This window comes from Lontra canadensis, unplaced genomic scaffold (assembly GCF_010015895.1).
Source record: "Lontra canadensis isolate GAN:19392208 unplaced genomic scaffold, GSC_riverotter_1.0 scaffold1, whole genome shotgun sequence".
In the NCBI taxonomy this organism is placed as follows: Eukaryota; Metazoa; Chordata; class Mammalia; order Carnivora; family Mustelidae; genus Lontra; species Lontra canadensis.
This window is the reverse complement of record NW_022630995.1, coordinates 86,298,036-86,314,451: the sequence shown is the minus strand read 5'-3', so window position 1 is coordinate 86,314,451 and position 16,416 is coordinate 86,298,036. Positions and strand designations below refer to the sequence as shown.

General features: G+C 35.7%; 1 protein-coding gene across 9 annotated transcripts in view; it reads left to right on the top strand.

The window, feature by feature from the left end:
• Nucleotides 1-8,527, top strand: part of KIAA1109 (KIAA1109 ortholog) — a 196,427-nt gene extending 187,900 nt beyond the window's left edge. For 8 of the 9 annotated variants that reach the window (XM_032858342.1, XM_032858352.1, XM_032858359.1 and 5 more), the window contains 4 exons: nucleotides 1,086-1,280; nucleotides 1,697-1,831; nucleotides 4,935-5,100; nucleotides 7,785-8,527. In XM_032858342.1, the coding sequence (XP_032714233.1) occupies nucleotides 1,086-1,280; nucleotides 1,697-1,831; nucleotides 4,935-5,100; nucleotides 7,785-8,001 (713 nt within the window). In that variant the 3' untranslated portion in view covers nucleotides 8,002-8,527. Of the gene's footprint in view, nucleotides 1-1,085; nucleotides 1,281-1,680; nucleotides 1,832-4,934; nucleotides 5,101-7,784 lie in introns of those variants that run through there. The other variant, XM_032858373.1, reaches the window with a different exon arrangement.
• The last annotated feature ends 7,889 nt before the right edge of the window (nucleotides 8,528-16,416 follow it).

Below are 16,416 nucleotides of genomic sequence, written 5' to 3'. Positions count from 1 at the left end.
TTACCATCCTGGTAGTGTAACATCTCATAGACTAAAAATTATTTTAGATGTAACTGAAAATATTCAAAATAAAGTTGGTTCAAATAAACAGTTTATTATAGTTAGAAAAATATTTTTGTAGTGATGCTAAACATGAGAAGCTTGGTAAAGTTACTACATAACTAAGTAATAGAATGCCACCAACTTTAAGGTTTGGGGTGGTTGGAATAAAATAAAACTAAATAATATTCCCCAATCATGGAAAAGTGACTACACTGAGACCTGCTAAGACTTGAATGTTTTCCTTAAAAATAACCACTTTTCAAAATGGGAAAGATGACTTGGGCACCACTAAAAATAGTTACTATGGAATAGGCAGTGCCAGGGATTAGAGACTATTAAAAAGGTTCTGAGAACAAAGGAGGGTAAGGAAGTAAATTAGAAGATTATGGATGTATTGACTGTTATGTACTGACTCTGCTACCTTCCAAAGAGAGATTTTTGAGGAAAGGGTTCTCTTGGCTGGGATACCATAGAGGGGCTATTAGCAAACTGCACTGCTACCCGAGTACCTGAGAACTGCTAATTTTTATAAGAAAACCTAGCACTTATGTTGGGGAAAATCAGGACTTCTACCTTATTTCAAGGTCAGGAACATATTTACTTGCGAATTCTATGTAAGAATAAAGTATTCAATCAATGGAGAACTCTGAGCCTAGTGAAAGTCTTAAATTTAGACAGAAATTTAGTTAAAAATGATATTCATTTTAAAGTTTGACAAAAATAAAATGTATTAGAGTTATCCAAAAATCATGTTATAAAGCTTCAGTCTTGAGAATAGTGATATACATCACTATCTATATATATGAGTAAAACACTACATATATAAACATACCACTATATTTACATATAAATATATTTCAATAGATTAATATATAGGTAACTATTCTCAAGACCAAAGCTTTATATGGCTCTACTTTTAAAAATGTGGGTCATTATTTTCTAGCTTCTAAAATTCTGTATATGATAGTGTCATGAAAGCTATAGGTTTATCATTGCCTATTGGTTTAATTTGATTCTTCTTGTCTTTATTATTGTCCATATAGAGCTAAACCTGCTTCGTAATGTTGATGCTAATAATACTGAGAATAGCACTACAGTGAAGAATTCTAGTTTGTTGAGTGGATTCAGAGGAGGTTCTAGCTACAATCATGAAACAGAGACTATCTTTGCATTACCAAGGATGCAGCTTGAATTTAAATCCATTCATGTTCAAGAACCACAGGAACCTTCATTACAGGGTATGTAGAAAAATAGTTTTTAAAGTAACTAAGAAAATTCTAAAGGAACTTCGAATTACTGTTTTCTCACAGGTTATTTGTGTAATAGTAATATAGTCTAATTTATTTACTTAGTTTTTCTTCCCAGCTTTTGGCTTCTGGCAAATAATTTAATCCATTTGTGCCTCTTTCTCCTCAGTAAAATGGGAGACAATAATAGGATTTCATTCAGAGTGTTTTATGAGGAGTAAGTGGCATATACTTGGAAAGTGCTCAGTAAACTATATCATTTGTAAATCACATACAGAAACTACTCAGTTGTCTATAGTTGCATTTAAATGGGTGCGTTTACATGAACCCTTGTAAATCCCTTATAAACAGGAAGAGAAAGGGACATATCTCATTAAATCTTTTACTATAGAACTTTGCCATTACAGATGCCAGCCTGAAGCCAAAGGTAGAATGTAGTGTGGTGACAGAGTTTACTGACCACATTTGTGTGACTATGGATGCTGAGCTCATCATGTTTCTCCATGATTTAGTGTCAGCTTATCTTAAAGAAAAAGAAAAAGGTGAGTAGCGTTTTCTTTTTGTTTTTTTTCTTTCCAATTTCAGCAAAGGCTGTTGTCAGTGTCATTTAAATGGATTTTTATGGTCTAGTGATGAAATGAGTGGAATGTGTCTCCTTCCTTTGAGTTGAAAATATCAATCGGTGAAATAAATATAAATAATATATTAGTAAAACTATGTGACAGAGTTTCTGAGGGTCTGCTATGTCCGTGACACTCTTTTTCTAAACATAATTCACACTGAATGGTGTTTTATACTTTACAAAATGTTTCCATGTTTGTTATGTACATTATCAGGCCTTGTAGGAGAATCTCACAAAGGAGGAAGATAAGGAAAAGCTCTTTGAGGAAATATTGCTAGTCAAATGAAATGGCTAAAAAAACAACTACATAATAGCATGAATTATATACCTTGTTAGGAAAACAGAATTAAATAAATAAATTTGTTTAGAATGCAGAAAACATTATCTTTTCATAAATAAATAATTTGGACTTCAGTGGTAGTGTCTTATTTTTATGAGCTAGCTAATACTGGTTTATCTCCTGGAAATTTACATGTTTGTCCATTAAGAAACATATGGTGATCTTAATATCCCTATAGAACTGGTTGAATACATTATGGTGTCCATAAAATGGAATGGAATACTCTGTAGTATTTAAAAGAATGAAGTCGTCAGAAATATGATGATATGGAATAGTCTCCAAACATATGGTCTTTACCCAATAAGTATTTATTGCACAAATACATGAATATATAGTAGTAAAATAGCAGATGTGATTTTTTTTTTAATTGCTTGGAATATATGCTATTTGTTTAGGTCACCCTATAATACTTCATTTTCATAATGAGCAAAAAGACAATATTTGTCTAGCAGGTATTTCAAGATGGCCTCATGGTGAATGTTTAAGTGAAGAAAATAGATTATCAAAAAACAATGCAAAAGTAGTATAACATAGATTGAATTGCTGCTCCATTACTGTTCAATCTACGTGCCAAAAATCCAGTGAGAGTAAAATCAGTAATGATGACTGGAAGAAATCTGTGAGACATTAGTTGAAACTTAAATGACTAAAACCATATAATCGGAAATATTAGATATAATTAGATCCAGTCTTCACTTAAAGCACCAACATATACCAGTGCCTAGTAATCCTCTTGTTTTCTCTGTGCCTTAATATTTAAATTTAATGTGGGAAAAATAACAGGGACTCTGAATAAACCTGTGAAGTTCAGAATTCTTTTCTAGTCCATGTCTGTATAAAAATCTGCCAGATTTCTTTTGCAGTTATTATGTGAAATCTTTGTCATTTTATGAAATATGTTTTGGTTTTGGTCTGCCATGAACTGTGCATATTAAAAAAAAAAAAAAAGCACTTTCTTTTTAGATACAAACTCGTGCACAACAACAAAAAAGAGAGAAACAGACCCAATGAAGACAACCTGGTGGTTGCCGAAGGGGAGAGGAGTGGGAAAATGAGCGAAATGGATAAAGGGAATTAAGAGCTACAAACTTCCAGTTATAAAATAAGTCATGGGGATTAAAAGTACAACATAAGGAATATAATCAGTAATATTTTAATATAGTTATTGTGGCAAGCATTTCAAAATGTATGTATTTGCTAAATCATCTTGTTGTACATCTGAAATTAATTTATTACATATAAATTATATTTAAAAGTAGAAAATCAAACTTGTATAACACTATTTTAATGGAAAAAAGGAAATAAGGATTGATTATCAGATTTACAATAACCAAATGTTATTGTTTTTAGGAATTTCAATTATAAATAAAAATATTTTAATAGTTATAAGTGTATTTTCTAATTAAAAACTAAAAGCAATTAGTTTTGACCAAAATAAGCATAAACATGCCTGAGAATAATCTTTAACAGCATGTAAGGCTAGACTAGAATCAACGTATTTCTAGAACATCAAGATACTGTAGCACTGTAACAACTACCAGAAATAAAAACAGAGTGATTGTGAGGAGGCAGTAACTGAAGACATCTATATTCTTATGTAATGTGAATGTAAGGACAGTTTTATTCCCAGGCTCATTCCCAATGAATATGTTATCCCTACTGCTAATTCATGATAAAGTTAAAACCAGATTTACATAATGCCTGTCATATTACCTAATTTATCTATTATTTTATGCCCAATTTGTGTCTTGAAAACCTCTACTCTAAGAGAAATGCTATATACATTAAAGTTTGCCAAATGAAAGCTACATTGTCTCAGATTTGATTTTAATTTTATATATATTATGATCACCAATTTAAAAAGAATTTGTCTTTCATAAAACATTTGAGTATTCACTATAAAGAGTGAAAGACTGCTTACATAAAAAGTTCCTAACTTAGTACCAGTGTTCAAATATATAGAGACAGTAACATCCTAAAACTATTGAGTGGTACACTTTTTTTTTTTAAGATTTTATTTATTTATTTGTGAGAGACAGAGAAAGACAGAGAGAGATCCAGGACTCAGTCCCAGGACCCTGTGATCGTGATCTGAGCCAAAGGTAGATGCTTAACCATCTGAACCACCCAGGTGCCCTTGAATAGTACACTTTAAATGAGTGAACTGTATGATACATGAATTGTATCTCAATAAAATTGCTTAAAAATGTCAACCTGCAGCCATTCTTTGCTATCAAATAAATCTCAGCATTTTTTACCATTAGTTTTAAGCACATAAATATATGTAAAATATATTTACATGTATTTTATATATATAAAATATAAAATTTTATTTTATATATATTTAAATATGTAAAATGTCCACTTCAGCCATCCATGCTATCAAATAAATCTCAGCATTCTTTACCATTAGTTTTAAGCATGCAAATATATGTAAAATATATGCTATTCCTCAAAAAAAAAAAGTGACATGCTAACTTTGACATTGTCTTTAAGAAATAATAATAACTGGCAGTTATTTATGGCTTATTTTAAAATACTAGTTTTTCAGAAAGGTAATTAAATTAATTGGCCTGTTCATAAATAAAATGACAAATGGAGCCAATTATACTGTTCATATGGTGATTTAAAATAAATTTATAAGATATCTATTTGTAATATTAATCTATTATTTTCATTATAGCCATTTTTCCACCTCGGATTTTATCTACTCGACCAGGACAGAAAAGCCCAATTATTATACATGATGACAATTCCTCTGACAGAGACAGAGAGGACAGCATCACTTACACCACTGTGGACTGGAGAGATTTTATATGCAACACATGGCATCTAGAACCCACTCTCAGGTAAGTAGTGGATATATATATTTCCCTGTATCCTGTGGGATTATCATGAGAAAAAGGTCATAAATAATGGAGCAAGTTATATACAGTTTACCAAAAACAGTTTTTAGAAGTTAGCTACTTATAACATCACTAACTTCTGGCCATGTTTTCTGCTCCTTTCTGCCTTTTTTAAGTGCTTCTAGCACAACACAAAAGAAGCACGGCCACCACAACTAGCTCAGCACTCTCCACTGTGTGACATTCCATCAGTTAATCACTAACAGATGAGAATAACTCCACGTCCACCGTTGCTCTTATTTTTTTTTTAACCATCTTTTTTACCAGGATATTATTCTCAGGTGTTTGAGGGACCTGCAGTAAACTTTTTTGTTTCTTAGTTTGGGATGACACAGTAATAGCCATACATCATCATTAAGGAATTATTACAATTTCTCACACATGTTACAACAGTGTAATAGAACCTACAGTGTCACAGAGTTGTTCTGTCTGCGTGCTAAACAATAAGCAATTCAACAATCCCGAAATGTTGAATTTAATGCTGTCAGATTCAGGTTCATTTACAGAGACTGTTCTACTACAGTCATGGTCCCAATTATATCAACTTATTTTCATATTAAAATTTCCAAACTATTTTCCAATCTTAATTACATTTACAATGGCTGCTGTAACTAGTGGTACTTGCACTGTATGTCCTTGTTTATGGTTACCAGTCAAAACCTTCCTGTCATTTTTACCTTTCGTCTCATCTGCTTTGTTAACCAAATTTTACTCTCTGAATCATGGAATAACAGTATCAAAAAAAAGTCCATCATACTCTGGCACATTTCTGCAGAACAGTACAGATTTCTTTTAGATAAGGTTATTATTTCAGACATTTATGCCACAGAATAATTCCATAGCAACCAAATATCCATTACACAGTGGATTCATGTATAAGCAGAAAGTAGTGACTTTGTGTTAATAATTTATAATAAAATTTGGTATTGGGGGCACCTGAATGACTCAGTTAAGTGTCTGCCTTCAGCTCAGTCATGATCTCAGAGTCTTGGGATCAAGCCCCACATTAGGCTCCCTGCCCAGCAGGGAGTCTGCTTCTCCTTCTCCCTCTGCCCCTCCCCCAGCTTGTACTCTCACTCTCTCTCTGTTTCTCTCTGATAAATAAATAAAATATTTTTTAAAAAATAAAATAAAATTTGGTATTAATTAATAATACATATACTCATGAGAAGTATTAACAGTGTCAATACTCAGAACAAAATTAAAATATTGCAAATATCCTAGTGCAGAAAACTACAGAGAAAATTTGTTTTGTATTTGTAAATCTATGATGAAATTAAGTATCTTTTAATTTAAAATGAGCATAAAAAGTTTAATTTGCCATTCTTTTTTTATAGCATACCATCAAGAAACTAGTTAATATGGTGTAGTGGTGGAGAGAATGTTGAAGAGCTCTAGCTCTAAGTCCTGTTGTCTAGATAGCACAGTAAATTGAATGATCTTGGCCAAAGGACCTAACCTATTTCTCCTTCAGTTGCCTCATAAGAAAAATTTGGGAAACAGTATTACCTACCTTGTAAGGTTGTTACATTGGTTAAATGAGTTAATTAATGCAAAATGCTTATAACTAGTAGAGTCTTAGCAGATCAGTGCTTCGTACCCTCTTTTCCTGCCCAAGTTCAGAAGCGATTGAACAGTGAGAGAGAGGCAGCTGGAAATCAAAATGACAGTTTTAATAGTGATAAAGCTCATAGCAGAGAATGTGGTTTGGATGTCTGGCAATAATGGCCTTCTACTACAGAGTCCGGGTTTGGACTTACCTACAGGATCTTCATCATGAAGAACACCAGAATTGTGTGCCTTCCCCCACCTTGAGTTCTGCAGTTGGCAGCCCTGTGAACTCAACCAGCTGTAGGCAGCTGTGAACAGTCTGGGGCTAACCTATTTAGGAGCCTGTCCTTGAGAAACCTATTGCATGGAGCAATAGTCAAAATGAGTGGCCCTTAAAGTAGGGAAGAGAGTACTGAACTACACAACCCAGTTCCTCAGTTAACTTGCCAATCAGATAAATCATTAATACAGGATATTAATACAGGAACAGAGAAAGACCAGGCATGTTTCACTAATGGTTGCTCCTCTATATGGAAGGAAATGGAAGAAAATGGTTTTTCCCAAACATGTTTAGCACATAGCAAAAACTCAGGAAGTCTCAGCCTTCTAGCCCCCACCATTATGCCACATATATGTTGAACTCTTATTTTTTTTCTCAGCTTTATTGAGGTGTAATTGACAAAACATATAAGATATTTTAAGTGGATGGTATCATAATTTGATATATGTACACATTGTAAAAGGATTCCTCCCATCAAGTTAACATCTTTTAGAATGAACCAGATGTTCTTTAAATGTCAAGATGACCCTGTAACTTAAGAGGCCTAAAATAAAATAATCAGAATGAAATTCACTTAACTCCACTGCTACACATGGACTCTCAAGAATACATAGAATCACATTTTTTTTAATACTGTTAAAATAAACCGAGGAATTATAACTTAGATTATTCAATTGCACCTACTGAGAACAGTCCGTCTTGAGCATATTATGGAGGCTTAGTGATGTTCTTGAACCTACCTTCAGGACTGTGTTATGACACTGTCTTCCTTAATACCTATTATTTGTAATTTTAGATTAATTTCTTGGACTGGAAGAAAGATTGATCCAGTAGGTGTTGATTATATTCTTCAAAAACTGGGCTTTCATCATGCCAGGACTACTATTCCTAAATGGCTTCAAAGAGGAGTCATGGACCCCCTTGACAAGGTTCTGTCAGTTCTTATTAAAAAACTCGGTACTGCACTACAGGATGAAAAGGAAAAGAAAGGAAAAGACAAAGAAGAACACTAAAAAAAGTAACTTGATCTGTGAACAAATTAAGATTGTGTCTGTTAAGTTTTATTACACTGGAGTGTTTTTTTTTTTTTGTATAGTAAAATTATTTTCAGTATAACTTAAAATAACTCTAATTTTGTGGCCATTATATTGAAAGTTTGTAAGTTAACCTGTTTATTCTAGTTCCACCATTCTATATACAGTGAAGTATTGCATGATAATGTACATTTTGTGAAAAACTAGATTAAAATATATAAATCTGCTCAGTAGGGTTTATAATTGTATTATGTGCAATATGATTCCTGCATCTTTAAAATATTTTCAGAGTAACTGTGAATTTTTGTTATTGGCCATAACTTTTAGAAAAAAATCTTGTTGATAATGTGATTTTTTTTTTTTTTGGTCATTAATTGCCTTTTCTTTTTTTTAAATGTAGTCTTGTATAAATACCTATTTGTATATAGTTTGAGTAATTGTGATATGATTATAACTAAAATATTGTTTGTAACTATTGTAATAAAGTCACAATAATTGGTTTCACTTTGTAGTTCTTTTTGAGTATTTTCTTCTTTTGATATCTTATTTTTTATAACAGATGCCTATGCTGTTACTGAATGTTTTCATAGAAGATTATTAAAACTTACAAAAATAAAATCATGGGGCAGCTGGATGGCTTAGCTGGTTAAGAGTCAGACTCTTAATTTCAGCTCAGCTCATGATCTCAGGGTCATGGGATCCAGCTCAGCACCAAGTCTGCTTGTCCCTCTCTCTCTGCTCTTCCTGCTCCCCTGCGCTTGCTCTCTGTCTCTAAGATAAATAAATAAGCAAACTAACTGACTAACTAACTTAAAAAATCCTTATGGAAAGAGTTAAGATGGAGAAGTAGGGGGAATCTGGGCTTTCTTCTCCTCAAACACCGCTGTATTGAGGTTCAGTCACTAGGAACATCTAAGAAATCCATCTGAGGATTGGAAGGAGGATCTCCGTAGTTGGAGGGAGACAGCATGGCACATGCAAGGTGCATGGAAGTGAATTGGGGAAGACAACTTCAGAGATATGGAGGGAAGAAGCCCTTTCCTCCAGGGGAAAATAGAAACTAGAAGGAGGCAGGGGTGGGGTGGATGTTGAGATTGTGCGGTGTTGGGTTTACACAAGAAGGAAATCTCTCGGACCCCAGACAGGGGAGACGGGAACTGAGTGTCGCAGGTTTTATGCAAAACTCAGGTTCTGGAAGTGTGTGACTTTCACCAGAGCAGAGCTGTGCCTGCGATCCTGGAGAGGAGGGCTCTGGTTCAGAGCATGCACAAAGTGGTGCAGGGATCTCCTGGGTCGCACTGGCAGAGAGATCATTACCATTCCTGGAATACATTTGGAGGAGGGCATATTGCCTCTCAAAGGACAAAAGACCCTGCATGCGCCAACAAACACAGCCTTTCATCGGGAGGGGACAAAGGTGTGTGCAGAGGGTAGATAACCCAGTCACTGCTCTTTGTGGTGCCACAGCATAGAATCTGTCCACCATGCAGGCATGGGACTGTTTTTGTGGGACAAAGGGCACTAGTCAGAGAGCAGCAAGACTCTAACCCAGAGGAGGGAGCAGATCCAACTGGTGCCCACTCCTTAAAGATTTGAAATTTTGAATCCCAGCCACACTAAATATAAAGGGCAGGGAGAGCGGTGGTGCCAGGCATGATGAAGGCCTTTAGTAGAAAGTTCTGTGAGAGCTTCTGAAGAGCAAGGAGTGTGAGATTTCCTGTCTTTCTGGATGAGAGAGCAGGGTTGCACCATGTTATCCTCACTACACAGGATTGGACCTCAGAGAGCAACACAGCAGCCCCTAGTAGAGGTGGGAGCCACTTAAACCAAAGCCTGCCCCCCTGTGCTTGGCAAGTGTTTTTTCACCTGGACAGGAGTGACTTTGAGCCAGCACAGGGCACTTCTCACCCAGAAGAGCGACACTGGCAGCATGCCACATGCCCCGAGTCTACTGATCATACAGTGCCTCACAGCGTCCCCTTCGGTTCTGGTGGAAATAGGACCAAGGTTGTATTTTTTTACCCCCTTATTCCCCCCCCCCTTTGGAATCAGGCTTATAGTTCTTTGTTTGATTTTTCATTTCCTCCCCCAATCACTTTTCCTTCCTTCCTTCCTTCCTTCCTTCCTTCCTTCCTTCCTTCTTTCCTTCCTTCCTTCCTTCCTTCCTTCCTTCCTTCTTTCCTTTCTTTCTTTCTTCTTTCTTTCTTTCTTTTATCAGGCGTCTTTTTTAACTTTTTCTTCTTTTTTGTTTTCCTCCTTTGGAATCAGGCTTACAGTTTTTTTTTTTTTTGGTTTTGATTGCATTTTTTTTTTTTTTTTTTTTTTTTCATGCTTTTTTTTAGAAACGAATCAAAGCACATCTAGATAAAGTTCCAAACACTCCCCACTATAGGCAAGGAGGAGCGCTGCAGAGTACAGACCAGTGGGAAAGAGCAGCCAAAACCCAATAGCTGAGTGCACACAGAATACACCAGAACACTTCCTGAAGTGCAGGCCCTGGACAGTGTATGACCACTTTTTAATATAGCATTACTCTGAGGTGCAGGAAACATAACAAAGCTTTCATAACATGCAAGATAGAAAGCGAAAATGACAAGATGGAGGAATTCTCCCCATAAGAAAGGTCAGAAAGATATCATAGCTAGGGACTTGCTCAAAGCAGATATAGGCAATATATCTATACAAGAATTTAGATCAAAAGTAGTCATAAAACTACTAGCTGGCTTGAAAGAAGCATAAAAGTCACCACAGAAACCCTTGTTGCTGAGATAAAAGACCTAAAAACTAGTCAGGCTGAAATAAAAAATGCTGTAACTGAGATGCAGACTGAATATAATCACAATGAGGATTGAAGAGGCAGTGAGGAGAACAGGTGATATAGAGGGTAAAATTATGGAAAATAATGAAAATGAAAAGAAGAGGGAAAGAAAACTATTACATCACAAAGGTAGACTCAGGGAACTCAGTGATTCCCCAAAGAAAAATAATACCCGTATCATAGGAGTCACAGAAGAAGAGCAGGGAAAGGGTCAGAAGGTCAGAAGGCTTATTTGAAGAAATTATAGCTGAGAACTTCTCTAATCAAGGGAAAAAGAGGCATTCAAGTCCAAGAGGTACAGAGGTACTCAAAATCAACAAAAACAGGTCAACAGCATGAATATCATAGTGAAACTTGCAAAATACAAAGAGAATTCTGAAAGCAGTTAGGGGAAAATGGTTCTAAACTTATAATGGTAGCAACACAAGGCTGGCAGCAGACCTGGCCACAGAGACCTGACAGGCCAGAAAGGACTGACATGATATATTCAGCATGCTAAATGGGAAAAATATGCAACCAAGAATACTTTATACTATCATTCAGTGTAGAAGGAGAAATGAGGAGTTTCTAAGACAAACAACAATTAACAGAGTTCATGAAAACTAAACCAGCTCTGTAAGAAATATTAAAGGGGACTCTTTGAGCAGGAAAGAGAAATCAAAAGACTAGAAAGAGACAGAGAAGATCTACAGGAACAGCAACTTTACAGATAATACAATGGCACTTAATTCATAACTTTCAGTAATTACTCAGTGTAAATGGACCAAATGTTCTAATCAAAAGACACAGGGTATCAGAATGGATTAAAAAACAAGACCCATCAATATGATGGGTCTCTTATAAGATGCTCATTTTAGATGCAAAGAAACCTCCAGACTGAAAGTGAGGGGGTGGAGAACAATTTATCATGCTAATGGACATCAAAGGAAAGCTGAAGTAACCATACTTATATCAGATAAACTAGATTATAAACCAAAGGCTGTAATAAGAGATGACGAGAGAGACACTGTATCATAATAAAAGTATCTATCGAACAAGAAGATCTTACAATTATAAATATTTATGCCCCTATCCTGGGAGCAGCCAAATATATAAATCAACAATAAACTTAAAGAAACTCACTCATAACAACATAATAATAGTAGGGGACTTTAACACTGCCCTCACAGCAATGGACAGATCATCTAAGCTGAAGATGAAGAAAACAAGGACTTTGAATGACACACTGGACCAGATGGACTTAACATATATATTCAGAGCATTTCATCTTAAAGCAGCAGAATACACATTCTTTTCAAATGCAAATGGAACATTCTCCCAAATAGATCACGTACTGTGTCACAAATCATACCTCATCTGGTAAAAAAGACAGATCATACAATGCATATTTTCAGACCACAATGCTATGAAACTTGAAGTCAATCACGAGAAAAAATTTGGAAGGACCACAAATATATAGAGATTAAAAAACATCCTACTAAAGAATGAATGGGACAACCAGGAAATTAAAGAATTAAAAAAAAAATCCATGGAAGCAACTGAAAATGAAAACATGTCTAAAACCTTTGGGATGCAGCAAAGGCAGTCCTAAGAGGGAAGTATTTTGCAATCTAGGCCTTCCTAAAGAAGCAAGAAAATACACAAATACAAAACCTACCCTTATACCTGAAGGAAGTAGATAAAAGAAAAGCAAATAAAGCCTAAATCCAGCAGGAGAAGGGAAGGGAAATAATATAGGTTAGAGCAGAAATCAATGATAAAAAAAAAAAAACCCACAGTAAAACAGTCAATGAAACTAGGAGCTGATTCTTTGAAAGAATCAACAAGATTAATAAACCCCTAGCCACATTTACCAAAAAAAAAAAAAAAAAAGGCAGGGGGGGGGGTAGGGAAGAGAGAGAGAGAGAGGGAGGGAGAGAGAAAGGACCCAAATAAACAAAGCATGATTGAAAGAGGAGATGTCACGACCAACACCAAAGAAATACAGTTATAAAAGAATATTATGAGCAATTATATGCCAACACATTAAACAATCTGGAAGAAATGGGTAAGTTCCTGGAAACATATAAACTACCAAAAGTGAAATAGGAAGAAACAGAAAACCTGAACAGAACCATAACCAGGAAAGATATTGAATCAGTAATCAAAACTCTCCCAACAAACAAGAATCCAGGGCTGTATGGCTTCCCAGGGGAATTCTACCAAACATTTAAAGAATTAATACTCACTCTTCTGAAACTGTTCCAAAAAATAGAAAGGGAAGGAAAACTTCCAAACTCTTTCCATGAGGCCAGCAGTACCTTGATCCTGAAACCAGGCAAAAAAGACCCCACTAAAAAGAATTACAGACCAATATCCCTGATGAACATGGATGCAAAAATCCAATCAGATCCAATAGCACATTAAAAGGATTATTCACCATGACCAAGTGGGATTTATTTCTGGGCTGAGAGCTGGTTCAACATCTGCAAATTAATGAACAAATTATCAACAAAAGGAAGGATAAGAACAATATGACCCTCTCAATGGAGGTAGAAAAAGCATTTGACAAAATACAGCATCCTTTCTTGATAAAAATCCTCCATAATGTAGGGGTAGAGGGAACATACTTCAACATTATAAAGGCCATATATGAAAGACCCACAGCTAATATTGTCCTCAATGGGGAAAAACTGAGAGCGCTTCCCCTAATGTCAGGAACACGATAGGTATGTCGACTTTCTGCTGTCCAACATAGTACTAGAAGTCCTAGCCTCAACAATCAGACAACAAAAAGAAAGAAGGCATGCAAATCGGCAAGGAAGAAGTCAAACTTTCACTCTTCACAGGCAACATTATACTCTAGGTAGAAAACCCGAAAGACTTCACTAAAAAATTACTGGAACTGATAGAGGAATTCACCAAAGATACAGGATAAAAAAATCAACACACAGAAGTCTGTTGCATTTCTGTACACCAATAATGAAGCAACAGAAAGTAAAACCAAGGAATTGATCCTTCTTTCAATTGCACCCAAAACAATAAGAGGTAGGTAGGAATAAACCTAACTAAAGAGGTAAAAGATCTGTGCTCTGAAAACTAAATCACTTCTGAGAGAAACTGAGGAAAATGCAAAGAAATAGAAAGTATTCCATGTTCATGTATTGGAAGAACAAATATTGTTACAATGTGTATAGCTACCCAGAGCAATCTACACCTTCAGTGCAATCCTTATTAAAATAACGCCAGTATTTTTCACAGAGCTAGAACAAAAAATTCTAAACTTTGTATGAAACCAGAAAAGACCCTGAATAGTGAAAGTAATGTTGAAAAGAAAACTGAAGCTGGAGGCATCACAATCCCAGACTTCAAGCTCTATTACAAAGCTGTGATCACCAAGACAGTATGGTACTGGCACAAACACAGACACATAGATCAATGGAACAGAACAGAGAGCCCAGAAATAGACCCTCAACTCTATGGTCAACTAATCTTCAACAAAGCAGGAAAGAATGTCCAAAAGAAAAAGAAGAGTCTCTTCAGCAAATGGTGTTGGGCAGGGCGCCTGGGTGGCTAGTTAAGCGTCTACCTTCGGCTCAGGTCATAATCCCAGGGTCCTGGGATTGATCCCTCCTCTGGGCTCCCTGGTCGGCGGGAAGCCTGCTTCTCCCTCTCCCCCTGCTTGTGTTCTCTCTCTCTCTCTCTCTCTCTCTCTCTCTCTCTCGGTGTTAAATAAATAAATAAATAAATAAATAATGGTGTTGGGAAATTTGGACAGCAACATGAAGAAGAATGAAACTGGACCACTTTCTTACCTCATACACAAAAATAAATTCAAAATGGATGAAAGACCTAAATATGAGACAGGAATCCATCAAAATCCTAGAGGAAAACAAAGGCAGCAACATTTTTGACCTCAGCTTCATAAACTTTCTACTAAACAAATCTACAGAGGTGAGGGAAACAAAAGCAAAAATGAACTATTGGGATTTCATCAAGATAAAATCTTCTGCACAGCCAAGGAAACAATCAACAAACCTAAAAGGCAACCTTCGGAATGGGAGAAGGTATATGCAAATGACATATCAGATCCAGGGCTAGTAACCAAAACCTATAAAGAACTTACTAAACTCAACACCCAAAAGCCAAAAAGTCCAGTCAAGAAATGGGCAGAAAACAGGAACAAACATTTCTCCAAAGAAGACATACGAATTGCTAACAGACACATAAAAATGCTCAACACCACTCATCATCAGGGAAATACAAATCAAAACCACAGTGAGTGGTCAGAATGGCTAAAATGAACAACTCAGGAAACAACAGATGTTAGTGAGGATATGGAGAAAAGAGAACCCTTTTGTGCTATTGGGTGGGAATGCAAACTGGTGCAGCCACTGTGGAAAACAACATGGAGGTTCTTCAAAAAGCTGAAAATAGAGCTACCCTATGATCCAGCAATTGCACTATTTGGTATTTACCCAAAGAATACAAAAATACTGATTCAAAGGGATACATGCACCCTGGTATTTATAGAAGTTTTATCAACAATAGCAAAATTACAGAAACAGCCCAAGTGTTCATCAACTGATGAATGAATAAAGAAGATGTGGTATATATACACAATGGAATATTAATCAGCCATAAAATTAATGAAATCTTGCAATTTTCAATGATGTGGATGGAGCTAGAGAGTATTATGCTAAACAAAATATGTCAGAGAAAGACAAATACATAGGACTTCACACATATGTGGAATTTATGAAACAAATGAGCAAAGGGGAAGAAAGAGGCAAAGCAAGAATCAGAATCTTCACTATAGAGAACTGGTGGTTACCAGAGGGGAGGTAGGTGGAAGGATGGTTTAAATAGTGATGGGGATTAAGGAGGGCACTCGCTGTGATGAGCACTGGGTGTTGTACGGAAGAGCTGAATCTCTATATTGTACACCTGAAACTAATATTGCACCTGTCTTTTTTTTTAGAGATTTTATTTATTTATTTGATAGAGATCACAAGCAGGCAGAGAGGCAGGCAGAGAGAGAGGAGGAAGCAGGCTCCCGGCTGAGCAGAGAGCCGTATGTGGGGCTCGATCCCAGGACCCTGAGATCATGATCTGAGCTGAAGGCAGAGGGTTCAACCCACTGAGCCACCCAAACGCCCCAATGTTGCACTGTCTTAACAGGAATATAAAAGCTTAAAAGAAAAAGAAAAAAAGGATGATAAAGCAGAGAAGGGAGACATAAAATATTTATAGAGAAAGGAATTAAAATATCAAATAAGATATTTAAGGAATACCTCACTAAGAAGACTTCTTCTAAAACCCTAATGAAAATTAACCTTGATCAAGTTACCTGGCTTCTGAGTCTCAATTTATTTCTTCATCTGCAAATAGGCATATCATCATCTACTTCATTGGGAGGAATTTGCTAAACAGCATAGTACCTGTTACCCAGTAAATGCTTGGGATTATTTTACTTCATATATGAATAAGTACTAATGTTTTAAAGATAACTAACTTTTAAATTTTATCACAGAATTTAGTACATAAAAATTCCATGACGGAAAAATAGATGGTTTAACCCTCATTTCTGCAACCAG